At 44.6% G+C, this 27,358-nt stretch overlaps 1 protein-coding gene across 3 annotated transcripts in view; it reads left to right on the forward strand.

Annotated features, from left to right (window-relative positions):
* SYNDIG1 (synapse differentiation inducing 1) overlaps positions 1–27,358 on the forward strand; it is a 76,389-nt gene that overhangs the window by 9,352 nt on the left and 39,679 nt on the right. For 2 of the 3 annotated variants that reach the window (XR_004749897.1, XM_035323115.1), the window contains exons 2-3: positions 4,954–5,523; positions 17,072–17,209. Coding sequence is in view for 2 of the 3 variants with exons in the window: in XM_035323115.1 (XP_035179006.1) it covers positions 5,044–5,523; positions 17,072–17,209 (618 nt within the window). In the remaining variant the exon portion in view is untranslated. Of the gene's footprint in view, positions 1–4,953; positions 5,524–17,071; positions 17,210–18,235; positions 18,245–27,358 lie in introns of all 3 variants that reach the window. The other variant, XM_035323116.1, reaches the window with a different exon arrangement.

A 27,358-nucleotide genomic window follows, 5' to 3' on the forward strand; every position in this document is an offset into this window, starting at 1 on the left:
ATTTCCTCACCATTAAGCCACACGCTTGCACAGCTGAGACATTGGGTCAAGCTCTGGAAAGGTAGCCAGCCAGCTACGGATTGAAGTGAGAGTTTTCCTTGACTGCATGCTGCCATCCCCATCTCTCTTTGCTGACCTTCCCCAAGGCATGCAAGCTGCACTGCTATGCAGGGCCCCAGAGAGGATGCCTTGAGCAATGCATTAGCCCTCTTACTGGAGGAGCGTTGCGTAGGAAGGATGTTTCCTGTTTTGTCCTTGCCTCATTTCAGATGTTTTCTTTCCCTCCTCCCTCATCCCAAGGGGAAAGTGTCACTCAGAATCTTCAAGATTGGCTTACAAGACTGGTTTAAATGCACAGCAGGTAGGCACTGGCCAGACAGATGCTTAGATCCGTGGTAGGACTAAGCAAACACCACCTGCTCTGTCTTATCGAGTAAACAAGGCAGGCCCGGATCCACCTTATTACCCACAAGCTGAATGGTCCAACATCAACTGTGTCTAGGCCACTAAACTCTCTTACCTGCCCAAACAAGGTGGTTCTGCCCTTCATGCCTCTCAGGAACATCCATGGCACTTATTTACTGCTGGTTGGGTATTGCCTGGGAGAGGGCACGGGCTGAAGCCAGGCTGTTGGGTGTGCTAATGCTTTGGTGGCGTGGGTGATGAGGGAGCCTGTAACATATCTGTCTTTAGGTCCTTGGGATGGTGGAGATATCAGCTGTAGAATCCCGAATATATCATAAGCAGTCCTGGTTCAGGACTTTACAGAATCACGTCTGTTGGCATTCCAAAGGCTTTGGAGCCAAATTACCTTTTCAAATGTTGTTGAGTCTCCATCTTCCTTCTAATCAGCCAATTAGAAAGGCAGCAGGGAAAGTGATTGGAAAGAAAGCAAGGGGTGGCTCGGGACAGTCCTGAATCCTGACAGCACCAACATCCCTTTGACTTCCTTAGGCGCTCCTGGGTCTCACATCACTTGGGCAAGCTGAAGCATTTTTCCCTGTGGCCTCTTTTTACTGTTCTCCTCTTCTTCCCGAGGAGTGTGGAAAGGACTGAAGGATGGCTTTTGTTTCCAGTGACTTTGGACTGTTGCCATGTAAGACAGCTTTAAAGAGGTGGTAGTGAACCTTCCTCGTAATCCAACCCTTTCAAAATGACCTCTCAAAATTACATGAGGAACATATATCAGTCTGCATACCAGCCAGCCCTGGTGTCACCGTGTTTGCAGAGCCTCATTTGCACCAATTCAAAGCAAGCATTTTCCATGAAGACAGCATAGCCGTCAATGAAACGCCTGGGGTGAGACCTGCGTTTCCAGAGCCAAGCATTATCTGGATGATACACGAGTGTAGAGGCAACATGAAGGGAATCTGACAGTGCAGCTCGAAGGCATGAGATAAAGCTGCTTTAAAATGGCATTTTCCCAAGTGCTACTCAAACCAGAAAATACGCATTTGTTGGGATGATGTGAGTGCACCAAGAAGCAAGGCCTGGCCCATGCTTTGCTGCAGCCATTGATGCAGTGACCAAAATATTGACCTCCTCTTTTGTTTCTCTGGGAGGGTATCTATTTGGTTTGTACATCCTCTTCCCATTCCTGCTACCTCTGTGGCAGAATTGTAGAGTATTTCTGCTGACTATCCCTGTTTGCTTGGACTAATGGCAGAGCTAAGAATGCCTCTGAGACAGTTTGCAGTTTTGGGTGAAGTCTCTCTGACTTCAGTGGGGCCAACAGTTTATGTCATGTGTCAGGGAGCCTTGCACATTTTTCAAGCAGGCTCAGAGGGAACTGAGCAAAGCCTTGTGACAACTTACTCATTTTTCTCAGCTCCTGCCTCTGGTGATATCCTTTTCTTTTGTACCTGTGGGAGGGCTCTGCAGGAGGATCTGGATAGGCTGCACCGATGGGCTGGGGTCAACTGCATGAAGTTTAACAAGGCTAAGTGCCGGGTCCTGCACCTGGGGCGTAATAATCCCAAGCAGAGCTACAGGCTGGGAGATGAGTGGTTGGAGAGCTGCCAGGCGGAGAAGGACCTGGGAGTGATAGTGGACAGTCGGCTGAATATGAGCCAGCAGTGTGCTCAGGTGGCCAAGAAGGCCAACGGCATCCTGGCTTGTATCAGAAATAGTGTGACCAGCAGGGCTAGGGAGGTGATCGTCCCCCTGTACTCGGCTCTGGTGAGGCCGCACCTCGAGTACTGTGTTCAGTTTTGGGCCCCTCGCTACAAGAAGGACATCGAGGTGCTTGAGCGGGTCCAAAGAAGGGCGACGAAGCTGGTGAGGGGCCTGGAGAACAAGTCCTACGAGGAGCGGCTGAAGGAGCTGGGCTTATTCAGCCTGGAGAAGAGGAGGCTCAGGGGCGACCTTATCGCTCTCTACAGATACCTTAAAGGAGGCTGTAGAGAGGTGGGGGTTGGCCTGTTCTCCCACGTGCCTGGTGACAGGACGAGGGGGAATGGGCTAAAGTTGCGCCAGGGGAGTTTTAGGTCAGATGTTAGGAAGAGCTTCTTTACTGAAAGGGTTGTGAGGCATTGGGACAGGCTGCCCAGGGAGGTGGTGGAGTCACCATCCCTGGAAGTCTTCAAAAGACGTTTAGATGTAGAGCTTAGGGATATGGTTTAGTGGGGACTGTTAGTGTTAGGTTAGAGGTTGGACTTGATGATCTTGAGGTCTCTTCCAACCTATAAATTCTGTGATTCTGTGATTCTGTGAGGGGAGGATGGAAGAAGGGGAGTGATTATGTGCAAACAGATGACAGAACAGTGCCCTTAGCAAATGACCCCACTAAATCCAGGTAAAGCAGCAGGTATTCCCCAACTCAGTTTGTATCTGTGTCCCACTGTGCCTCTGGAGTCTAAACAAGGAAATTGGGACTGCTCAGTAGCCTACAGGAGACTGTGCATGTTGGCACTGTTCTATGGGACCATGATGCTTGCAGAGCAGTGGATGGAAGATGGTATTTCTGCAAGGACCTGTCCTAAGGCACATGTGTGACTTGTTGGCCTCCCCATGTACTCTTGCCTTGCTTCCTACAAAAGCAGCTTGACCTTACACCACCATGCCTGTGCTGACAGAAGCTGCTACTCAGTGTTACCCCCCCGTGACTGGAGAGAGGGCTCAGTCCTCAGTTCATTTAGCAGAGATGTAGTTACACAGGGAAAGGCGTTTTCCTTGGAAAGGCACAGCACCTGTTCTCAGTCTTATCCGCTGCAAAGGGATTTAAGTCTTTCCTTTGGTGAAACTAAGTCCAAGCTTCCAAACTAATTTGCAAATTGTTTTAATTTTGCCAGCACATTCCCCGGGTTTGGGGCTGAGAGAAGTGCAGCATAAATTCCACAGGATCCCACCATAATGTATTTTCACTTGTGCAGCTTTCCTGACAGCTCATTTAGAACAAATTCTGAACTATTTGCCAACACTTTAAAATGGGTTTTCTACATGTTAAAACAAGTGTTTTCTTGCACATTAAATGAGTTTCTTGCTTCATTCGTAGTGTAAGAACAGGAGACCAGCTCTTAGGGGTTTAAATATCTCTTGTAATCCAAAAGGGAGAGTGAAAATATTTGAAGCCTAAAATTTTATAGAGGAAATACATTTAGTCTTTTGCTAGCCATTGCTCTGTTAGAAGATCTCTGTTATAAAGGGGAAATAGAGAGAAAGCATCAAGTGAAAATACATATGTATGTTTGTTTGCATGTGCAATTCTTGTTTTCCTCCAAGCAGCACTTTGGGGACAGGTAATCCTACCTTAACAATATAAAAAATGTATTTAAACCTTAAAAAGTGTATTTGAAGGCAGAAGCATTTCTGTGATTCCTATGGCTTCGCCCAGAAACAAAATCCTGAGCTCATTACAGCCGTGATGGGTACAACTGTATTTCAAAAAGCTTATTCCTTTGACTGCACCTGAGCAGAAGAGGTGTCCTGGTGAGAAAGTATTTGGTCTGGGGAAAAGTACATTTAGCCTTCTGAGCTATCCCTTTGATTTCTTATACCTTTGTGGAAGCCACACAAAACAGAGACAGGTGGGTGGGCTGATGAGACAGAAAACAGTTGCTGTTCATGTGCAAAAGGAGATGACCAGGTCCTGGGGCTCAAGCAATTGTGCCCCTGTTTGGTGAATCAGGATGGGGCTGCTCATGCCAAACAGCTTGGTCACAGCCCTTTGATCTGTCACCACTGGGCACTCTCAGAGGAGTTGGAAGAAGCAGCACACCCAGAGCAGTGCTGAGGATTTGAGGTCCTGTCCAGAGGAGGTTTAATTCATATGGGTCAGATCTGATTTTGCCTTCAGGTGTTGTTTTTTTTTTCATTCAACTTAAGGAGAGTTGTTTCTTTTTTTTTGCTTCAGCTGTATTTTCAAAGGGTAGCAAAGCACTTGCCAAGGGTGAAGGGTAGCCACAGAGACTGACAGCTGAGCACTCCAGCTGCCTGCCCTTCATAATTACAGCTTTCCAAGAACTGAAAACAGTTCTTTTATCTTTTATCTTTGTTTGGTTTGGGTGTTTCTTTTTATTTTTATTTATTTTTATTTTTTTAAATCTCTCTTATCAGAGCATTTACAGTAAGGGGATGTTATCCTCAGAATGCCAGTGGTATATGGGTGTGGATGGAGTGGGCACCATTGCCTTTCTCTGACAGGGCCCACCATTACTAAGACATCTCAGGAAGTTCTCTGTAACCACACACTATCATCTGCTCCTGGTCACCTTATGGTTTTTTGTTACTGGTGGTTTTATTTTATTTTTATTTATTTATTTATTTATTTATTTGATATTTTATTTTATTTTTATTGTCTTTCCAAGTGGAGATATATTTGGAAAGCTAGGTGCATGCACACATGAGGCTGTATTTCTTCATGAGATAATACTAAAGACAAGCTGATTTGGGTGCCTTCATACGCCATTCACTGCTTATGTCCTCACCTTGGTGTCTATTTCTTTTCTTCTTCAGGAAAATGGGGGCCACTGCCCCAGTGTGACCCATCTCTAAGGTACAACAAAACACAGACCGCCCACCCCGCTCCCTCAGACACCTCCCAGTATGGATGGCTTGATTGAGCAAAACAACGTGCTGATGCACAATAAGATCGCCGAAGCCGGGAAAAGGAATGGTTTAATTAACACAAGGAACTTGGTAGCAGAGAGCCGAGATGGTCTGGTCTCCGTGTACCCAACCCCACAGTACCAGGGCCACCGAGCAGGGAGCCTTTCCTCTCCAAGCTGCCTGGAGAACGGCAGGAGCGACCCCGTGCAGCAGCTCCTGGATCCCAACATGCTGCAGCAGACAGTGGAGTCCCACTACCGGCCCAACATCATCCTCTACTCGGAGAACGTGCTGCGCTCATGGGGTGAGAGCATCGGCTCGGAGTGCTGTGAAACCACCTTCATCGAGGACCGCTCCCCCACCAAGGACAGCCTGGAGTACCCGGACAGCAAGTTCATCGACCTCTCGGGAGATGACATCAAGATTCACACCCTCTCCTACGATGTGGAGGAGGAGGAGGATTTCCAGGAGCTAGAGGTCAGATGCCGCTTGGGATCCCTGGGGAAGGCTTGGGGGGGAGAACAAAATGGGCTTAAGTGCACAGCTTTTGAGTTCTGGTCTTCTTGGGATCAGACATATTGCTCTCTCCTCTGTCCAGGACAGTGAGCATTTGCTCATCTTTATTTATTAGGTAAAGTCCCAGCTCTGTGGATATTCCCAGTGAATTGGTTGGTCACAAAGTAAAGAAGACCTATGTGCTTAAATGCTGGTAATGTCGGGGCCAGGAGCATCTGTCCACATCTTGTCTTACTCGACAGACCAACATCATCTGATACTTTCTCCTGACTTGAGCTGGCTATAAAGTTTTGCTTACTGGCTCAAACATGAAACACGCCTCTTTGTGAAAACAAAACCAGGAGCCTTTGGTTTTCTAGCCACAATGAATCCCATGCATTTGAAAAAGATTTTTTTTTTTCTGATAGAGAGAAACACTTCATTACACCCCAAATGCAATGTTTTCTTTCACTAGATTCCTGTGCTTCATTGATTGCTCACACTAAAGTAATATACATTTTGTTCTCCAAATGGGGCACTCTATGGAAATCAGCTTCATTCTTTCTTAAATGATGCATTTTTAGCTTTAGAAAATCTTTGGCTATTTGGCAGAAACCAGCTGCCCAAAGGTAGCATAGATTTTTACTGCCCAGTGTGTGTGGGAATGGAGTGTGTTCATGATGCTGCTAATTACAAAACATTTTCCAGCATTGATCATAGGCTCCTAGGCTAGCAAAGACCATTTGGCAGTCTGGAGCAAAGGCATAGCTTCAATCTGAATGTCCAAGACGAGATCTAGAGATTATTTTCTCGTGTTCTCTCTTGCCGGGGTTTTCTCCATCGAAACCTAACAAGTCCTAAATTTTTTTTTTTCACCTCCTGTAATACCAGTGTCTCACCCTGCGCAGGGGCAGCTCAACAAGAGCCTGACTGTTTTATCCTCCTTCTTCTCTGTATTGGTAAGGTATGGAGAGAGAGGTGCTTTTCCCAGTGCGTGCCAGCAATGTAGTATTCAATACCTCCACAGGGAGACAAGAAGTTTCTCTCCGGGGCCCATGATGGTGCTAGCTCAAATCACACCCTTCTACAGCATCTCAAAGGGGCTGTGGGAAATCTCATTTTTATAAAATCATAATAAAAGGCCTAGATGCTGCCTTTTTGCCCTAGATTCTTTCATGCAGCAGTTGTGATGCAAGTGACTGCAGCAGGCAGTAATTGCCTAATGGTGTTATTGACACATCTGGCCTGACATTGAGGCAGAAAAAAATAAAAGACCTCTTGTCAATCCAGCAAGGCTTTCTTTAGCTAGAATGGGCTAAAAAAAGACCAGGGAAATATGCAGAACAAAAACAACAACAACAAAATATTTTGTACCAAGAATATTTTGCCATTTCTTGGTGGGATTTTTAAAGTGCCTTTGCAATGTAGGGCATTTCATCCATTGGCACCCCAGGAGCTTGGATTAGCTTTGCACAGAAAACACTTGTTGCTAGAAAACCACCTGTAAAAATGGAGATCTGGGGAAAGGGACTTCACCCTCCTCCTCCCATGATCTCGAGGGGAGAAAGGAGAGAGTTTATCTCCCCATGCCTTTGCAAATGTTTGTAACTTGCTGTAACAGTGTGTGCATCGTTTTCCCAGGGTTCTCTTTCCTGTCCTTCTGTGTTATTGTGCTCGTAAACAAAGAGGTGTAAGGATGCCCTTCCCTGGGCTTAATTAGTACAGAGGTTTGCTACAGATACACCTGCATGTGCTGAGACTCCAGGAATGGAAGAAAAGTATTTGAAGACAGCAGTCACCAAGTGGATGAATTAACCATTCTAGATCTTTAACTACATTAAAAAAAAAAAAAAAAAAAAAGCCTATCTGTCCAAATGAAAAATACAGCATCTGAATCACGCACCATGAGTCTGGCTCAGTAGAAAGCTTTAGTAGAAAACTTTGTTTTCCACCAGTTACTGATGAGAAGAAAATGCATTTTTAAATTACTCATACACCCAAAGTAGGGTTGAAAGGTTTAGTAGAAGGACTGGGAGCAAAAGTTAGGAGAACAGCAAGAGAGGATAACATAGGAGAGGTGCAATCTTCTGCTTCCACACTGAGAGACTCAAAGGGATTTGTTTCTCTAACCCAGAGTGCATGGCACATTTCTGAGTATCTTGCCACACTGACTGTCATGCCACAGTTCATGGAGGGATGGGAGATGCACAGCCTAAGAACAGATCAGAGTTTAGTTCTTGTAAGGCTTTTTTGTCTTTATACATCTGCTTTGGCACTTCCTTCTGGGGAAAAAAGCATCAACAGCAACTAAATGCTAAACAACATCTCCCTTTTGTAAACTTTAGCAAAGAGGGAAGCTTCATGCAGAAGAGCTGTTGTCTTTTGATCTCTTGGAAGTTGGGAGCTACCTCCTTGCCATGCACATCCAGGCAAGGAAAGTGGATTGTCAACGCAGGCATCTTAGTAAGATGTCTTCTGGAAGACAAAACAACCCTGGCATTGTGAGATTTTTCCTTTCTGGCCTTGCTCACATCTCTCTGGCACCGCCTGTGTTAATGCAAAGCACCTGCCTCAGGGGTTTCAGGACTGGATATTTAGTTTCTTGGAAATGTGGAAAAATCTAACTCATCTTCTTGTAATGAGCCCCACCATGTAATACTTACCTGGAGTCTGTGGACGCACGCAAGGAACAGCTTTAATGCACCCTGCTGGTCAGTGTTTTTCTGTTTTTTGTTTTTGAAGAGACTCAGACTTTTGACAAGCAGAAAGATTGTTGTTTTCTTGCAGAAAACCTTACCACAGCCGAATGTACTGGGAAAAGCCAGCTGTTCTGACTGACAGCGACGTGGTTTCAGTTTGAAGAGCTGACCCAGCCAGGCTGCAGGGGTTGCTGCTCTGCTGCCTGTCCTCCCCTTCAGGATGGGTTTCACCAGATCAATGTCTTCAACAGCTTGCCTACAAGGAGACAGATATCTTCTTGCTTCTTCAGGTGCAGGGAATCTGAAAATCTTGGGAGATATAGCAGAGGATCAGGAGACATCCAAAGCAGGGGTCCTGGCATTCACTGCAACAATGCAGCCGTATTTAACTTTGGCATTTCTTTACCAGCAGTGTGTTTCAGGTCCTGGCATAGTGTTACATGGAAATCACAATTTTCTGGAGGGAAAAACATCTCTGCAACAGCTCTCATTAGCATATCCAGCCCCACTTTGCTCCAGCAATTACCAGGCATGAAAGCAGAAGGCTGTGCATTCTGTCAAAGCTTTGAACTTCTCCTTTCTGTGCCCATCCCCGAAATCAAATGATTCCCTATTTAGGTATCTCTGGAATACTTATAAATATCTTATGAGTTCTTTATGCCACAACTAATGGACAGACAACTTGTCAAATGTGGTGGCAGTGAAATATTACATGCGCTCCTAGCTGAAATACCCTCCTGTTAGAGTTCATGTGTAAATGCAGTGCCATCCAGAAACATCATTTGTCATATTACACTCCTGCTACTCTTCCTCCTAGCCCCTAGATAGATGGCTTATTTAGAGGAATCCAAGCTATTGATGGCAGAAAATTGAATTATTCATGTGTGTCGCATAAAAGAATACATCTGAGTTCTCTCTTAAAACCTTTTTTCCCAGCAAAGTCTGACACAGTCTCTGCAAAGTGAAATAAATAGAATGTTCTGGGGAGTGAAAGAAGAAAAGAAATGTAGTGCTTTCAAGATAAAACTTCATTTTTTTTTTCTTTTCTCCCTATGAATTGCTGGATGCTGCTGTGAAAACCCATCCCTTTGACACGAGCATAAAAGTGTAGAGACAGAAGGTGGATCCTAAGCCATGTCCTGTTCCATCGAACTGCTCTGCACAGCATGCCCAAGCACCTCCCATCTGAGTCTCTTCTGCAGTGTGAAGAGAAGGCCATGGAAGGGGGTTATGCAAGGGAGTCCCCTGACATGCAAGTCTTCTCACAATGCTGCCAGCTTGCAGGGGCTTGGATTGTCCTGCATCATGATAAGAGATGAGCTGTTGTGTCCTGAGCCTTCCCTGGGACCAGATATCCAGAAAGTGTGTCTGGACACCCACTGGGGAGGTGTCCACCCCCTGGAGAATAACCCTGGAAGGACTGCACAAAACTGAGTCTCAAAACGGTGGTAGATGTTTTTCAGTGTAAAGAGATGGAAACTAACACATTTACAGAAAAATAATCTGATCTATGTGGTCTTGATGCTGAGCTTCTAACCGTGAGCTGCAGTTCAGGAAAGAAACTGAGAATAAATCACTTGTCAGTTCTCTGAAGTTTCAGAGCACAGTGTGCAGGTCAAGCCAATAAGACAAGAAAATATTGGATGTCATAAAGAACACCACCGAGGACAAGACAGGGAGGGCACCGGCAGCATTTTGCTGCTGTATAAAAGCTCACTGCAACCCACTATCTACATGGCATTTGTATTCTTAATAAAGCAGTGGAGATAGAAAAGGGCCACAAAAATGATCAAGAGGAAGCTGCAGCCTCCTTACAGAAAGCGGTGAGAAATGTTGGGACTCTGCATTTTGTAGAGGAGATAGCCGAGGGAGGGGTGTATGAACCTCTTGGATGCACAAGATCATGAAGGTGAAGGACAAGGTGAATGCAGACCTGCTGATCAGCAAACCTACAATAGGAGAAGCAAGGGAAACTTGAGAGAAACTTGAGAGAACTATTGAGAGATTGCCTTAACACAGATATCTTAAAGTTGTTCTTCACATACGGGGCAATGAACACTTGGTGAACTTGCTGTCACAGGAGGTAGTGGTGGAGGAACAGCAAGTTCAAAAAGGATTAGACTGATTTATGGACAAGGAATCCATAAAAAGCTATTAAAAGCAATTGGCACAGCTTTTCTTTCTAGTGTCTTTCACACAGCAGTTGTGGATGCTGGGAGAGCACAAAGGATGGGCTGCAAAGTGCCCAGGTTTATGTGAGCTCCCTGCACAGCAATGTCCTGCTGCTTCTGTCAGGGGCAAAGCACAGGGCTCGATGGACCTGACCCCACAGGACACGCTTTACATCCCTGTGTTCCTTCACAGGCACATTATTAACAGGTTACACAAGGGATTACACTTCATTTGCATGTGATTTATTTTCTTCCCTTAGAGGAGAAGCCACTGGAGTCTGGAGGTACTGAGCCCTGCCAAGGGATATTAACCTTTATTAGCTAGCCCTAGGTGAGGGGAGCACGGCTGGGAAGTCACGTCCAGCAGTCTCCAAGTGCCCTTCTATGAATCTTGCTAATGGCAGCCTAGTCCCAGAGCAATTCTCCTTCTCATCATCACTTCCCTGAGCTGCCAGATGACACCGTACAGGGCTCCAGCCCCTAAGCAGCAGGAGCCGTGGGTGAGCTGCACGCCATCATTAGCAGAAGGTGGGGATGGGGCACACGTCTCTGAGGAGCGGAGCACTAGGAAAGCTGTGTCAGCTGCAAAGTAAAAAGAGGACAGCTGTGGAGGGCCACCTCCCCTCTAGCTTGAGCTGTGTAATGTTAATTCTTCAGCTGAAGAGCCACACAAGTGCCTTCCCAGTGAACTCAGGGGGGTTCTGGATGGAAGCCCCTGTCACTCACACAAAGATCAGGGATATTTACTTCATGGGTGTTATTACTGCTCTCCAAAAGGAGTGTGATTTAGGAGACTATGGCAGCTGGCCTGGTCCTGTATGGATTTGTTTATGGCTTTCTGCAGTAATCCCCTTCCAGAGGCAGTATGTTGAATATAAGTTACTGAAGAGCTATAGACAGACTGGCTGTGGGTGTCTAGAGAGCATCACAAGGTAGCTGAACAAAATTCAGGAGGAAGAATGGGCCTGGACATCTGCACCAAGGTTTGTTTTGTTTTTTTCCCCTGTAACATTTTGGCATTGTGAAGGGATTTATAAAAAGCTTTCTAAGCAAGGAAAGACACCTGCAAGCCATTCTGGAAGGCTGGCTGCTTGACTGGCAAGACATTTTAGACTGGGAGTTGAGGAAGCAAGAGGAATTTGCACCAGGTCAGGGTTAGTGGACTACAGATCATTTAAATACCTTTAAAATTGAATGGGAGCAAGTGGAAAACTCAAAATGGTAAAAGTAAATGAACAGGCAAATAACTAAGTAAATAAATAATACACTGACATGCCAAAGAATCCATGATGGCAACAGGCTTTAGAGACAAAACACATTAAGAAAGCATCAGCCTGGTGATGCTCAATGACAAGTAAGTGCGTTGAGGAAGAACGGTGATAGACTACAGCCCTTGCTGGGAAAGCAACCTCCCAGCACGCTGCCTTTACCATCTCCAGCAGCGAGGCCAATGCAGACTGCTTGCAGAAGAGCAAAGGGGTGGAGAGTGCTGGTCAGAATAGGGCCTCATGTTTAACCACATTACCAAACCAGGCATTGCGAGGGGGGAAACAGAGCATACATTATCTTACAGTTGCATCATGTTTGTCCTTGCCAAAACCAGACCACAGAACCATCTGGATCTGAAGCAGAACACACATGTCCATGCAGAAGTCAGTCTGTGTGTTACTGAACTGGCTGCTTTGAAGGGGAAAAAAAAAAAAAGAAAAGAGTCATGCCAAAAGGGCTGTTTCCTGCAAGTCCATCAAAGATTGCTGGCAGCTGTGATTCACAGCAGACCTCGTTGTCTGACTTCACCAGTGTGACCAGCACTTGGCTGCTGGAAGGGATTACGTGGCCATCAGGTCCAGCCTCCTGTATGTCGCAGGCAGCCCATGGCAGGTTGCCTGGAGAGCCTTTGTTCGCTTGTAATGTCTCAGCTGAGGTAAAGCACATAGCTTTTAGGGATAGATAGCTTCAATTTAAAAAAGGTCTTTGTGTAATAGAAAATCCATTACAACTGCAGAAAAGTGTTCATCACCATCTCTGTTAAAAATCTGCACCTTGTGTCTGCTCTTCCTCTGTTCCGCTTTCATTCACTGGGGTTTCTTATGATTTTCTCCCAAACAACAGAGCTGTCTGATCGGAAATTATCTACTCACAGAGGCACTTAGAGATTGTGATGAAATTGCATCTTAAAGTTATCTTACAAGTGAAGTTGGCCTTTTTACCTTCTTCCCGGGTGAAAGAATTCCTGCAGCATGATGTACATGGATTTTTGATTCTGAATCTTTTTGAATTCTGAATCTTCTGAATCCTTTTGATTCTGAATGCCTGCACTGTGCCGAGTGATTTCTGCTTCCAAATTTGACTGATCGATTGACTTCTGCTCCTAGTCATTTGGGAAATGCCAGAAGCAGCCCCCTTGAATGCTGAGCTCAAGGGTTCCCATCAGATTGTCTAGCACCCAAATTCCAGCTCTGCAAAATCCCGCAAACTCCGTGTCAGGGAATTAGATACCTCCCTTCTCCCAACATAGTTTATGTCTCCTACTCATCCTTCATTACATTCAGTTTCTGCAACAATCCACTTTAGGTCCTGCCCACATCACTTATGCCTAATGAAGTGTAGGGCTGCAGAGGTGTGCACCATTTAGAAACGTGGGCATAAGAGAGAGTCACAGAGCTGGTGTGGAGGAGTCCCATCTGGAGGAAAGGAAAGGAAATGAAAGGAAAGGAAAGGAGAAAAAGAGCTGCTTTCCTCCTTTGTCATTCTGTGTCATGCTGTGCTTTCTGCAGGGTTTCATGTCCTGAGGAGATGTCCTCTGGGGCCTGTTCTGGTAACTCCAATATTGCCTGCACTCTTGAAAACACCTCTTTCTCCTAACAGCCATGAAAACGCTTGTGGATAAACTGAAACTGGAGACTGCTTTATCCCATGCTGTCTTTTCAGCTAAACTCCAAGTGTGTTGGCAAGGGACACACGGCAATAGTCAGTCAGGATGAGGAGGGTTGGTGTCATTGTAATAACTGTTTCTGCTATGAAGGATCCACAGAAAGCAGAAAGTCCCTACTGTGTGCTCAGCAACCTTAGAGATCATTTGTCATTTCTGCTACAGGGCTGTTTGCACAGGTATTTGTTCGCACAGCAGCATCTCTCATGGGCTGCAGAGAGCAGTTCATTGGGCAAGGGGAGGGACTGTGGAGCTTGCTGAGATTATGCATGAAAGCATAAAGATGTGTCTCCAAGACAAAGCCTGACTTCAGAAAAAAAAGTCAGGAAAGATGCTGCCTTCTGTAAATATTCTCTGCGTGTCGTGGTTAAAATTTGTTGCACAGTTGCAGTGTAAGTCGCTGGAACTGGTGGTCATGTCTGAAAAGGAGTGAATCCCTCAAAATCCTGAAGAGACAGTCAGCTGTTGCTGCTGTTGCTTGATGAGCCACGATCATCCTGTCCCTTGTCACTTACTGCGTTGTAGCTGCATCAGGATATATTTTACTTTGTTTCCATCCCAATATTTTTGTAACATCGTGATGACAGTGATGTCTTTTGACTGAGGAGCTTTGTTCAAAGAAGATAACTTGGTCATGTCTTTATCACTTCAGTAATAAGCCTGGAGTTCTGGGTGTTTCCATGAGAGTAGCTATTACGGATCTCTTCACTACAGATGAACAGAACATCACCTCAAGCAAGAAAGGAATGCTCTTTGCCAAGTATTTTTTTTGTTTTGGTTACACAAGTTCTAATTTCATTGCTTACTCTTTAGCTGTAGTATGCATTGGTGGTGGAACTGTAGCAAGAAAAAAATAATAGTTTGATATTCAGATTGCTTATTCTCATCTAGGCCAATATTAAGTGAATAAAAACTTGTCTGTGCTGTTTTGCTCACCACCCAAACCTTGAAAATTAATTAGTTATCTTATTCTCTAGCTTCTGCAAGAGTTAAAAGCTTTCAGTCAGATTAGTGTGATTGTGATGTAGTAAGTACTATGTAAGTTTATAAAGAGTCTGTTCAACATGAAAGGAGCAATGCTGAGGACGAGAATATTCCCGATTATGCAGGATTAGTCCATTAACCCAAAGTGATTATAACCTGTGACAGGAATTCTGATTTCTCAGCAACTCTAGTATCCAGCACATCAGCATCATTGTGCAGCCCTTGAGAAGTCATGACTGAGTGAAGACAACCAGCCAGATTGTCAAAAGCTTCCCCGTGTTAAAAATGTTTCTGGATAGGAAAGATGTCTAGATAAGCTCAGGCTTGGGTGTTGGTGGGGGGGCACATTATAAGAGAAAAATAGAGCATTAGGGAGGAATGCTTGCTTGGAGGAAAAAGCATTTATCCAGAAGGGGTAAGAGATACTTTTAGACTTTTTATTTTTATTTTTTTTAGTGTCCTTCTAATTCCTACCTAGGTTACATTCTCTGATCAGAACTGTTGTCACCCTTGGTGAGTAACAGTCAGATCATCTACTCCAATACAAATACTACAGGGACTTCACCCATCAAAACAGCATTCACAGCACAAATCTACGGTTCAATTAGTACATTTCTATAGTGATTTCATCTTTCCCAACAAGAGCTTTTATGTTAGCATAATTAAGAAAACTTCTGCTATTATCCTACTGCAATCTAACAGCCACATCTCAAGTTTGCATGGAAACTGTCTAACATGTCATGATTTCACCACCCTGAGAATGCTTTCTAAAAAGCAGCAAAACTGATAATTTTATGGTTCATCATTTGATTAAAGTTATCTAGAGATTCTTAGCCACATTTCATCTTGATCTGCAACAAAAGGCAATTTGAAATACCAGACAGGTAGTCTCCACAGATACAATATCAGCACGCTACTCAGCCAACAACTGGGTAATCAAAAGCATTTTCCATTTTATCTTCCCTGTCATGAAATTCAGGTAAGGGCACTGTTTCAAGATACAGTTTCAGCAATGATGTGTATTTTCTTCCTCCCCCTCCCTTCTCTTACTCATGAAATGAAAGATTATTGATATTAAAAATGACTTACACATCCTGTTCTGAAAATTGAAGCAGAAAGGTAAGTAACCAAGCTCAAAATCTGCACAACAGCATCAGCAGATGTCCCTTCAGAAGTAGAACTTTATTGACTTTGGGCCAAATAGAGCTTTGTCATTTCTGCTAGGTTATCGAGGCTCCCAAAACAGGCTGGGGTGTCCCACAGGGAGTTGTTTTGCACATGTAGGTGTTCCTGTGCACCACAGTCTCAGAGCATGGGAACATGTCCCTCCCACAATCCAGGTCTCTCTGGTCTGTGGCGGGTGTTTCCCAGCAATTCCCCTGAAAGTGGTCTGTCCGTCTTAGCAAGTAATGGGTCAGGTCTCCTGTCTGGTTCCCAAATGTGTTGGTTCAGGAAGTAAATGCTTTCTCTGATGCTAAGTCTTTCAAATATCATTAGGTTGTCTGTATTTTCTGGCTCCTTCTTAATCATGGCTCACTAGTAGTCTGGTGTCATTTAGAAACTTAACCCTGTTGCATATGGCTTCTTTTTCATCTTGGACACTTAGCAGTCTGTTCAGGAATTTCTAGGTTATAACTCACTAGTGGAAGAATATCAGTTTAGCACTCATTTTGGCTAAAAAGCCAGGCAGAGGACCCATGCACAGGAGGACAAGTTTGTAAACATGACATCTTTCTGTCAGTGTCTTTCTTTCAGTGAGGTTCTGCACAGCTTTTCTCCTACAGTCAGTAAAGAACAAGCAACCAGATTTTTTGAGATTTTCAGCCACCTCATCTCAGACTGGAGGTGCTCCCAGGGTGACTTAAATACTTTGTGGGACCATTCTTGCACCAAAGCTGTAACTCCAAAGCCTGGAATAACCACAGCCTCAGTGCCTGTTGTTGCATGTGGACTCCCTGCATGTGAGGAAGAAGCAACCAGAGAACAGGCTCTCTTCTATCTCTCTTCTATCCAAAATCTCTGATCATTTCTCATTTCTTGCCTTCTAGTTCACGGGAGAGTGGTGGAGGCTGTGACATAAGGAGTGGGGAATCCCCTGGTATTAGTAAGGAGGACACCAGTGCTGTTCATTCAGTGGGAGAGAACAAGAGGACTGACTGTGGCACCGGGCTGGGGGTGCTTTCACCAAGCTTTCATCATGACAGAGCAGATCCAATCTCAACCTACAACTTGTAGATATAACACCATCCCTTTGAGCTGTGCTCCCACTTAACTCCTATTTGATCTGGGGACAGATGAAAGGGTTTCAGCTTCTCAGCCTCCCCTCAGGCTGCTGATAAAACAGGAGATTTCTTCCTTTGTGACCATTTCTGGAGGGCAGGGAGGGGGATGTGCCATGGCCACAGTGTCCACTCCTACATGTCACCATCAGGAGTGGACACTGAAAGAGGACATGCCAACTCCTGTGGTCCTGTCACTGTTGCGCCATGGGTGCACAGACCCTGAAGAACAGGCTGCAAATGCCCCCAGAAGTGTCTCTGTGCATGGTAGGAACCCCAGGGTGGGACACCAGAAGCCTCCGCCATGAGTGCTGGAGGCCTGTCTTCCAGAGGCTTGAGGAAATGCCCTGGGGCGATTGGTGAGAGTCTTATGGGCAGATGATCACGGCCTTGGCCCATGGTGGAGGAGAAATAATGATATAATTCACCAGCACTTCTACTTTTCTCTCTCCCTTGCCATTCCAGAGTGATTACTCAAGTGACACCGAAAGCGAAGACAATTTCCTGATGATGCCGCCAAGAGACCATCTCGGCCTCACTGTGTTCTCCATGCTCTGCTGTTTCTGGCCACTGGGAATTGCTGCCTTTTACCTGTCTCATGAGGTAATGCTAAAACATATCCAGCTAACTGATAATTTTGCATCCACAAAGTAGCTATTATCCCACACTGGCGAGGAAAGTGCACCAAGACCCACATGTGGTCAAGATACCTTCTCAGCATGGTGGGAGGTGGTTAAACAGAAACGTGTGTATGCGTGAGAAACTGTTCTTTACTTTGCTATGTCTCTGTGGTGGTAGTGGTAGTCTTGTGAGATATTTTAGTGAGCAAGGGATCTACAAAATATACTAGATTTTAATTTAAAATGGTCAGGTTCCATGTCAGTTTATACAATGTTCAGGTAGGGATTTTCTCTGCACACAAATTTTGAGTAGAAAACACCCTTGCTATATCAAATGTTCAGATTTCCCATTGTGTAGAATAATTTATTACTTCCTGAGCTGATCATTTGAAGAAGAAAAACAGGAGTAGAAATTCATTTCTGTTCTACAGAAGCAGATTTGCTTTCCAGGAAAGATTTTCCTTTCCCAATGAAAAATTGCTCAGTCTGTTCTTTTTGTCCAATATTAATACAGAAGTATTTTTCACCAGAGAAGCAATGGTGTTTTGGTTTGTTTCCTTCCTCAGACAGGCTTGCTGTTTCCAGCCTGTGCCTAACAACCACCTAATGCCCCATCATTTGTTTCCACAAGTATGTCTTCAGAAGTGCCTGCAGAGTAATTATTGAGTTTCCCAGCAGGGCAGAAAATGTAACATGACAGAAAGTCACACTAGAAGTCTCATCAGTGACTGCAAGGAACCATTCGCTTATATTTCTATCTGCTGGTGGTAGCAGTGCCTATTGGAAACTACACTCTGTGCTCTGCAGCACCAAAATTATTCACCCTCTTGCCTGCCTTTCTTATCTGCCTGCTCTACACATCTACCAGCATGGCGTATATATCAAACCAGAGCAGGCACTTCAGATCTGAAGAATCCTACCATTTAATGTCAAATAAAGAGACACGGCATGAATATATATATATATATTTAATTTAAATGTTCTATCATTGAGCTTTGAAGCCTCTGAGACAATTAAAGTTTGTCCAGTGGAAAATAACAAGTTTCCTTGTCTGAGTGCTATTGATTTCTCAAGTTTGGATCAAGGCATTTGCCTGATGATGATGACAGCACAAAGTAAGGAATTGGGAGGAAGCCACATGCACTTTAGTACTTGGACAAGGCAGGATTTTTCACCAAAGCTGCAGCGAAGGAAAGGTTCTGAGTATGGCATCATTGGCACTGTATTTGCACTGTGTTGGGGAAAACAGTGTGTTCATTAATTTCCTGCAGTAGCTTTCCTTTGGGAGGCCTGGGGAATGCAAGCTGGATTTATCTAAACAGTGAAAGCCCAGCGCAGTCCAATAGATGCAAAAAACAACAACAAAACAAAACAAAACAAAAACAACAAAACAACAACAACAACAACAAAAAACCATAATAAAGTAATAAAAAGCAGCATGGCTGAGAAGCTAATGTGCTGAGAGCCAGCATACGAAGAACAAGACATCATAATAAGCTGTGATCTGATCCCAGGGGCCTGCATGACCCCGTAAGATCCTGCTGCCTTGTTAGGAGCATAAGCAAGGTGGGAAAGGTCTTACGAAGACAGGGAAGAAAATGTATTTGGAAGAGGAGAGACTGCCTTTACAGTATGTTTTGATGGCCTCTTCCCAGGGGGGTGTTAGGACCAGGGACTTGCTGGTTTGAGTCCTGGAGCTTCCCATGTGGGTGACTGAAGCACAGCAAAGAGTTAATGGATGTTTCTGAAACTGCCAGGCTTAATGATGGATGAGGACAGTTCTTTTCATTTAATTTCCTCCTTTAAAAAACAAGGTGAGAGGGCTGATTAAATGAGGTAGCATTCAGAACGATCTTTTATATGTGAGGTAGTAAAACATTATGTCCTGTTAGTGTGCAGCTTCTATTTATGAAGATCTTTTAACCTGAACTCCTGAATAATATTTGAGCTCCCTTGTTAACACGTAATGGCAGGCTAGCATTCCCCATCCTTTGTCGAATGTCAGAACTGTACCTAAAGATCAAAAATTGGTACTTGCATTCCAACCCTTTTTGAAGTTGCTCGAGCTCTTGACAAAAAAATTTCGCGTGTTCAAAAGTCTCCTGGGCAGTTCGACAAAAAGGCCCAGTCTGGGAAAAAAGTGCGGCACATAGGAACTGCAGAGGTGGAGGCTGCATTCTTTGTGCCAGGACTTGGCACCTGTGGCAAACTTTTTTTTTTTTTTTTAAATAAAACTGGGCTCCTTTTAGATGATCAATATATCTGCAGATCTAGGCCTGGTTTGCTAAAGATACATTTGCACTGCAGCTCAATTAAAAGGGTTTAATCCCGCAGCACCCAGAAGTGCATTTATGCTGAATATCTCTGTGCCACGGTGCAAGAGAATTGCACAAGGATTGGTGTTGTAAGGTTTCACAGATGCTCTGTATGAACGGAAAGATTAATTTTCCCCACGCTCCATAAACGCAACGTGCTTCCGCCAGGAGCTATTTCCGCTCTGCGTGGGACTGGAGGCTTTTGCCAACGTGCTGCTGACTTAAGGCTTCTTGAAAGCCATCTGCACTGAACGGTGCAGCTGTGCAGGGTCTGCCCGTGTGGTGGAACTGAAGACGTGCATCGGGTCTGTCTGAGCCAGCAAGGAGGAGCACTGGGCTCAGAAATGCACTCTATGAGAGCAAAAACCTGTTCTTTGTTTTTGGGATATCTGCTTTTCATGAGCAGGGCATTCCCTGGTGATCTTCCTATCCCAGCCAAAGCTGTGAGTCCCTGTGCTGGGAGGGATGGTGAGATTGGGTGGGTGTCCCACCACCCTGCAGGCACAGGTTGTCTGCCTGGTCACCCTGACACCCCATTAATTAGGTCCCCCGAGCAATCCCAGTTAAACTGTAGCTAAAGGGCAGGGGCTTTGTGCACATGAGCCATGCAGGCGACCTCTACGGAGACACAGCTTTAGGGTAAAGCTGACAGTGTTTACTGGATAATTTTCAGTTTTTCTACAAACTGGGCATGTGATTTTTTTGTGATTGTGATATTTTTGGATTAGCTGCTTTCCTAACAGTTTATAGACGAGTCTAAAGGGCTCAGTCAAAGTTTTTCATGTAGTTTGCAGGGAAACCTTTGCAGAAGAGAATGTAAATATCGTAAGCCATTCACCAAAGTGTTTGATCAAAACCAAACAAACAAAAACTCATTTTATGGTTTTTGTTTTCTTTTTTTTTGGTTTGGTTGTTTTTCTGTTGTTGCTTTTGTTGTTTGTTTTAAATATAAATCTCCACCCTCTGGGGTTATGAAAGACCCTATTTAATTTTTATTTTTACAGAAGTTTTTAGATTTGTAGATTCTAGGTAATTCTGAAGCCTCATAAGTCAGAGAAAGAAACTTAAAAGATATTTTGGTCTTGCCAAGTTCACCATTAATCCTATCAGACAAGTTATCACGGCCTGTCAGACTTAGTTGGGGTTGGTAATTCTGCATGGCCTTTTTGTCTGGGACCTCTTTTTCTCCAAGGGTCTACTTTTAGGAAAGAGTGCAACACCTTGGCACAGTTTTCTTTCCCTTCTTTCAAAAGAAATACATGACCAGAAACTTAAGTCTAAGCTCATGTGAATAAGCTTTCCTTTGTCCTTGCTCTGCTGTGGGCTGTGGGCCATGGGGAGTCCATCACCCCTGGCACATCCCCACCAAAGCATCCAAGAGATACCAGCTGGGCCAGAGCAGAAGCAATAGCAGGTACAACACCTCCTCTATTAATTTTGGATAAATAGAATAATAATTCAAAGAATTATAATAATTTAAAATAAAATAACTTCATTCCATGGAGTTATCTGTGACCAGCAGGAAGGTTTTCCTAGCCTGCAGACAGCATAATCTCTTTGCATTCCCCTAAATCCTTCCTGCTGAACCTCCCTGTTTCTGCCAATGTAAATTTTCATGAGCTGCTCATTCCCTGATTCTCCCACAAGCAGCAGGAGCCAGGTGTCCGCTGGCTTTCTCAGGCTGACAAATGCCAGGACAGGTTTAGTGGGATTTTCAGAAGGCATAGGCATGCACCTGAAAAATCCCACCGGACAATTTTCTGCATGCTTAAGTGCTTAAAGAGCCTCCAAACCCCAGCCCTGCTCTCCTCCTTGGCAGCACGTGCGGTCTGGCAGGCAGCAGACTGCAATCCAAGCACACGAGAGCAATCACTTCCCATCCGCCGTCGTTATTCCGTGCGGCAATTAATTCCCTCGTGCAGTGATGGAGGGCTGCACGGCTCCGTAATTATTCCCACAATCCATGGGTGGTTTGAATGGCACAGCTCAAAATATCATCGCTTGGATTGCCTTTGCAGAATAGTAGGGACTTGTGCACTTTTCTCTTGCATTTGCGCTGGCACAAGGCATGCACGCTAAGCCAACAGAGCAGCTTGTCTTTCTTCGTGATAACTTCTGGGCCATTTGGTTACCTTCTATCCCATTTTCAGAGATAGTGGCTTTGAAAAAAAAAACATTTATTTTGACATGTTACTGTGGCTGCCAGATAGAAAAGAGCGACAATGTCCATGTCCCGAAGCGGGAGGGAGAAGACAGTATGAACTTAATCAAGGAGAGAGATTAGATGCTCAACACGCGTGAATGTATTTCACATTCTTTGTTTTTCTGCATGAAAATTTGACATTTAGCCACTGCTGAAAAGGACAGAAAAATAACATCCAGGTGTTATCTGTTGAATATTCATTACAAATCCAGCTCATAGACCCCATCTCAGCTTGAAAAAACATGAAACAGGACAACAGCGTGACGCACCACACCACCAGACTTACTTTATGTGGGGCTGGAGCTCTCCCTTTCACAACTGAGACTCAAGTGTTTGGAGGATAATGCCCCAGGCTAGCAGAGCCCATGGGGCATGCAGATGATGTGCGTGGCCAGGGCACAGAGGAGGCTGTATTCAACAGGGCAGGTGTGCAGAAGGTCACTGCTGGCTGCCTGGCCATGCTCCTCCCTTCACTCCCAGCAGGCAGATGGCAGATTTGCTGGACAGAGGGTGGCAGTGAATACTGAGCAGCACAACCTGTGCTAGCATTAAATAACATGGCTGCTGTTCTCAGCCCAGGTACAGAGAGAGGCTGGCTACCTGCTGAGATAGCCAGGAACATGTGGCACTGTGTGAAAGAGCTGGGTCTCTTGTTCTTGGAAGTGCAGCGCTGAAATGGATGCCCCTGGCCCCAGGTTTGGGACATTTGGGTGACATCCCTTGGCTTTGAAAAAAGGGCTGTCACATGGTTCAGCACATTCAAGGTTTGCAACTTTTGCTCTTTTCAGAGAAGAGGAAAATGTAGTCTGGAGCCGAGAGGCAGAGTGTGTCTTGTGGCCCATTGATTCCCCAGGGGGCTGCCAGCAGCCAGCTCTGCCCCAGACCACAATAGGTGTCCTGAAGGGGGGTTCATTAACCACCAACTCTTCTAATTCTCTGCTTTCCAGGCTGGAGTTGGCTTCTAGCCAGTGGTGAGAGTGTGGGTAGGCTTATGCTGATTTTTCACTTCGGGGTAGACATCTCCTGAGGAGAGAGATGTTTGTGCACGCACAAAAAAAATGGTCATTTATTGCTGCGTGTCAGCACTGCTGATTTCATTGGGCTGTGGGTGAAGTCTTGGGCCAGGGAACTTTATCAGTGTCTTGTATAATTTCCTCTTCATTCCTCTTTGTCCCTTTGATCTTGTGGTCACATTTCCAAGTCATGAACTACAATTACAAAAAAAAAGGATTAGATTAATGAATGGCCTGATCATTTCAGCCCTTAAGCTAATTTTAAATAATTGGAAAGGTAGCTCACACGTAACATTCCCAAGAGAGTTTAATTCATTATGGAGGTGTTTAATTACAAGGAAGTTTTGGGACAGAAGAAACACCAATGTGAAACGCTTGAAGAGATTAGGGGTCTCTTTATTAACAGGAACATCCTGCACAATGGCAAACTTTGCACGGGAATTGTTCACTGTCAGACTTTTATGCCTCACACATTATGCTGAGACAGCAGGAGCCAAGAGACGTATCAATAGAGTTCTGCTCCAAGGGTATAAAACATTATTCCCTCCTGGCATCCTCTTTTTGCCCTACTGTTAATTTTTGTTGCTAATCTATCGGCTCATTATTTCACAGGCTTATGAGACAGTGCATATTGTTTCAGCACAGAATAATGCACCCGCAATAGATTACTTGTGCTCCTGCCACCAAGCTTGGTGTATCTGTGCTACCCACAAAATCAGAGGCATCTGGTGGAGGCATCTGAAAAGTAGGGTGATAGATCAACAGTTGATTTAGGGGTTCAGGCACCCTGACATGTAAGCAATTTTCACAAAGTTTAAACAATGTTTTAATCTTAGGCAGCGGTGTTTTTTTATTATTTTTTTAGCTTAGTAAGAGAGGATGGATTTTTTTTTAAGCACGGACAGGAAATTAGAATTACAGTGAGGGGCTTTTGTTAGCAAAGAGCTCATGCCCCAGCTAAATACTTGTTTTTCACACTTGCAAATGTAGCGTGTCCAGAAAGAATTATATTCTAAGAGACAACACAGAGGGAGATACTCCCTGTCCAAGGGCAAGCAGAGGGAACATGATTCTGCATGCCTCCAGGAGAGCAGGGAGTTGTCCATGCTGCTGTGGAGTGGCAGTCAACCATCTCCCCCTGAAAGACAAAGCACCATCCTCCACCCCGGCAAAGCCCTGAGATATGAAACCTGGTGCATTTACGGATGACATAATCTCTTCTGGGCACCTCAGAGAGGTTTTTGAAATGCCCTTGTGTAGCATTTGCCTCTTTATTTATTTATTTGTTGCAACCTCTGGTGCTGCTGGAGCCAAGAAGGAGCTCCCTTGCTGGTGTCAGCGGTCTCAGCTCAATAAGTTAATGGTGCTGTGTCAGTCAGCTCCCACAGGGATTAGTGCTTCAGTGCCCTGCTTTTCCAAGTGAAGGAAAATGCAAAATTGTTGCCAGCAGGCTCTCCAATGCTTTCTTTAAACAGTTTCTGTCTCAGACGTTTGCTATATTCATCATGGGGTGATAAGATGGGCAGTTTCTTGAAGACAGGCTTGGCATGCTCTGAAGTTAGTCCTGTATTTGAGGTTGCAGCATCCCATACTGGAGGCTGGACAAGCCCTCCTGAGACTTCTGCACACACACTGCATGGAGAAAATGTACATAAGAAGGTGGCATGTCAGTCCTAGCTGTGACCACTCCTCCCATACAAGTCCTGGCAGGGAAGTGTCAGGCGTGACTGGAAAAAGTGGCAATGTGTTGGTACATTTCCAGACTCAGATCTGGACTTCTCTTCATCCTAGTAGGTCCCCTGCTGAAAAAGGCATGAGAAAAGAAGAGACCCATTGCAGATCTGGGAATGGAGCACAGACCTGTTTCCCCCTCCTTGTTGGCCATCCCACTATCTGCTGACAACCATCAGCTGTCAAGAAAGCCAAAAAGCTTTAGATGCTGCTTCAAGGGCTGTAGCAGGAGCCCAGTGATGTGATGAACATCCTCACATCCAAGTGGTAAATTATGTCCTTTGAATTCTCCTGTGGCAAGAAGAGTGCTGTTTATATAATATAACTTCCTTTTATCTCACACTGTGACAGTACCCTTTTCCAAAACAAAAACAAAAGAAAGAAGGCATGCACATTTGAAGTTTAATGTATGCAGAGGTAAAATGAATAGATGTTTTCAACAGCAAAGATTAAGGTTAACCTTTTATCAGTTTGCAGAATGTTCAAGTACTCTTTTTCTTCTTGGAGATCAGCACGGTGTACTCAGGGCTACCTTCTAATCTTGGATATACAGCTCGCCATCTTTCAGTAGCTGTTTTGGTGAGTGATACTGAATTACTACTTTGTTTGGATGCACAACAAAGTGAAATGATCACTTCTGATTACAATCTACATATCTCTTTCAAAGGAGCTGTAGAAAAACTCTTTGAAGGGAAGATATGAATGTAATGATCTAGACATCCAAAGATGCCTGCCAGACAGTCACAACTGGTCATTGATTTAACCGACTTCCCATCAGCAGAAAAGAAATAAAGTTTTTATATGGATATTTTGAGATAAGCCACAGGAACCAGCTGAAAAGGAAGGGACTAGGACCTACCAGCAGCTGTGTAGTTTGTATCAAAAACTGCATCCTGCCTTCCCAAAACTAATGGCTATGCTCTTCAGCCTAAAATATACACTGGGTTATCTGTTGTATCAAAATATCAGAACAGATGAGTCTCAGGACCCACTGCAAGGCAGAACCTGAGACAGGAATGTGGCTGTTTTATAAATGAATGTGTTAACTGAGATAGGAAGGGAGAAGGCTCTCTATGGCTTCCATATTTTCAGCTGTTGTGCCTGAGCAGCATGCATCACTGGTGATTATTCTCTGAGGTTTTCCTGCAGAGCAAATATTTGCTATGACCATCCCAACAGCGATCCTATGGACTTTCCTACTGACTGCAAGGGTCTCTTCACATGAAAACTAAAATATAGAAAACTAATTGTGTTATGGGAGCATACTAAGTCCCCCTAGTAGAAGGCAACACAGTAAAAAACATGCTTCTGGTGCTAGTGGCGGTGTCCAGGGGGACCAACAAGACCAACAAGAAAAAAACACATCCCATTAAATTAAATGGAGAGATTGCATTTGGATCCCATGATCCTGGACAAAATACTGAGCCAAGCAGGAACAGCTTCCACGAGGCAGCCGCTAGAAATTCAGGCTGCCTGAGGCATACAGGTGCTCTCCCGTTTCAATAGTTCTTACACTGATCTATAAGCGCCTTGGCACTACCTCTTACCAGTCCCTGTGGTCTCCTGCTTCCAGCCCTTGTTTCATTTGTGCCTCAAGTGGTTGAAGTCTTTCATCGAGAAGTGAAAGATTAGTTCATTATCTAATATTATTGCATTGTTCGCAAACACTCTTTCCTAATCTAAACAACAGCATTTGCTGGATGCTTTGCCTCCAGCTGTACCCACGGAGGTAGGCAGGACATTAAAATGCACCTATCAAGGCACATGATCTTAATGTACTGTTGGTAATAAAACTAGTGTAGTATTTTATGTGCTCATGGGAAAAAACACCAACTTTTTTTCTGTTGTGAAAATCTTTCTTTTCCCTTCCCCCATGCCAGTGTAGTATTAAAATGCATTCATTATGGGAAGTGATGAGCAATGAATTATGAATGACATTTCTACATCTTGACATTTATTGTATTATTTCCATGAAGTGTGAAAGATTCATGGTTTCTTGGGTGAATGGAAGTCCTTGCTTGTTCACAGAGGAGTTCAGCTTCCTCCAAAAGGAGAGGAGAGGCCAGGGATGAAAGAAGAGTGTCCATGGCATGGAGCAAGAGAAGAAACTGTCAATCCCTGCTTCACCACATTCCTCATCCTGCCTTCCTTGGAGTGAATGCTGTGTTATTATGAAGTCCACAGGAAGGAATGAAACTCAGAACAGTTGTTATCCAAAATTCCCAGGCCCTAGTGCATGGATGGCCAAATAAGCAGTGGTGTGATGCCATACACATACATAGACATACTCCTGCAGTTCATGTCATGGCCTCTCTGAGCTGCTCTCCAGATATAAAAGGCATCAGGTAGTAATAGCACTTCTTTACTTTGCTCATAAACAAAGATACTTGCAAGCTGTGGTATGGCATGCAATTTCCTAGGTAGATGGGCTCTTATGCTCTTACTGGCTCCTGCCCTTAAATCTTCATGTGGATACCAAAAGGACTCAATATCCAGCAGAATCAGGCTGCAACAATTTTCCTTTCCAGTCACTAACCATCTTCTCCCTGAAAAGAAAGGAGAGTTTCTGTCAGCATCCTTCCCAGCATCACGAGATATATCACCATGAGGGTCCTCTCCTTACGGCTCCTGTCTCTTGGATGAGCCAGAGAAATCTGATGGTAGGAGTAGGAGAGGCCAAATCTTTTGTTTCCAGGGCTCTTCAAGGAACTACCCTGGAAGAGATTTCATTTTTTCTTTCTTATTCTCATTGGGGATCTCTAGAAGAAATCACGTTCCCTCTCAACAGTTGGTGGAGAATTCCCTGTCCATGGTTCAGAGCCTCACAGTTGCTCCCAGCACTTCCCTTCCCTTGTATCGATAATGGCAGA

The sequence above is a fragment of the Oxyura jamaicensis genome, chromosome 3 (assembly GCF_011077185.1).
Source record: "Oxyura jamaicensis isolate SHBP4307 breed ruddy duck chromosome 3, BPBGC_Ojam_1.0, whole genome shotgun sequence".
Classification (NCBI taxonomy): Eukaryota; Metazoa; Chordata; class Aves; order Anseriformes; family Anatidae; genus Oxyura; species Oxyura jamaicensis.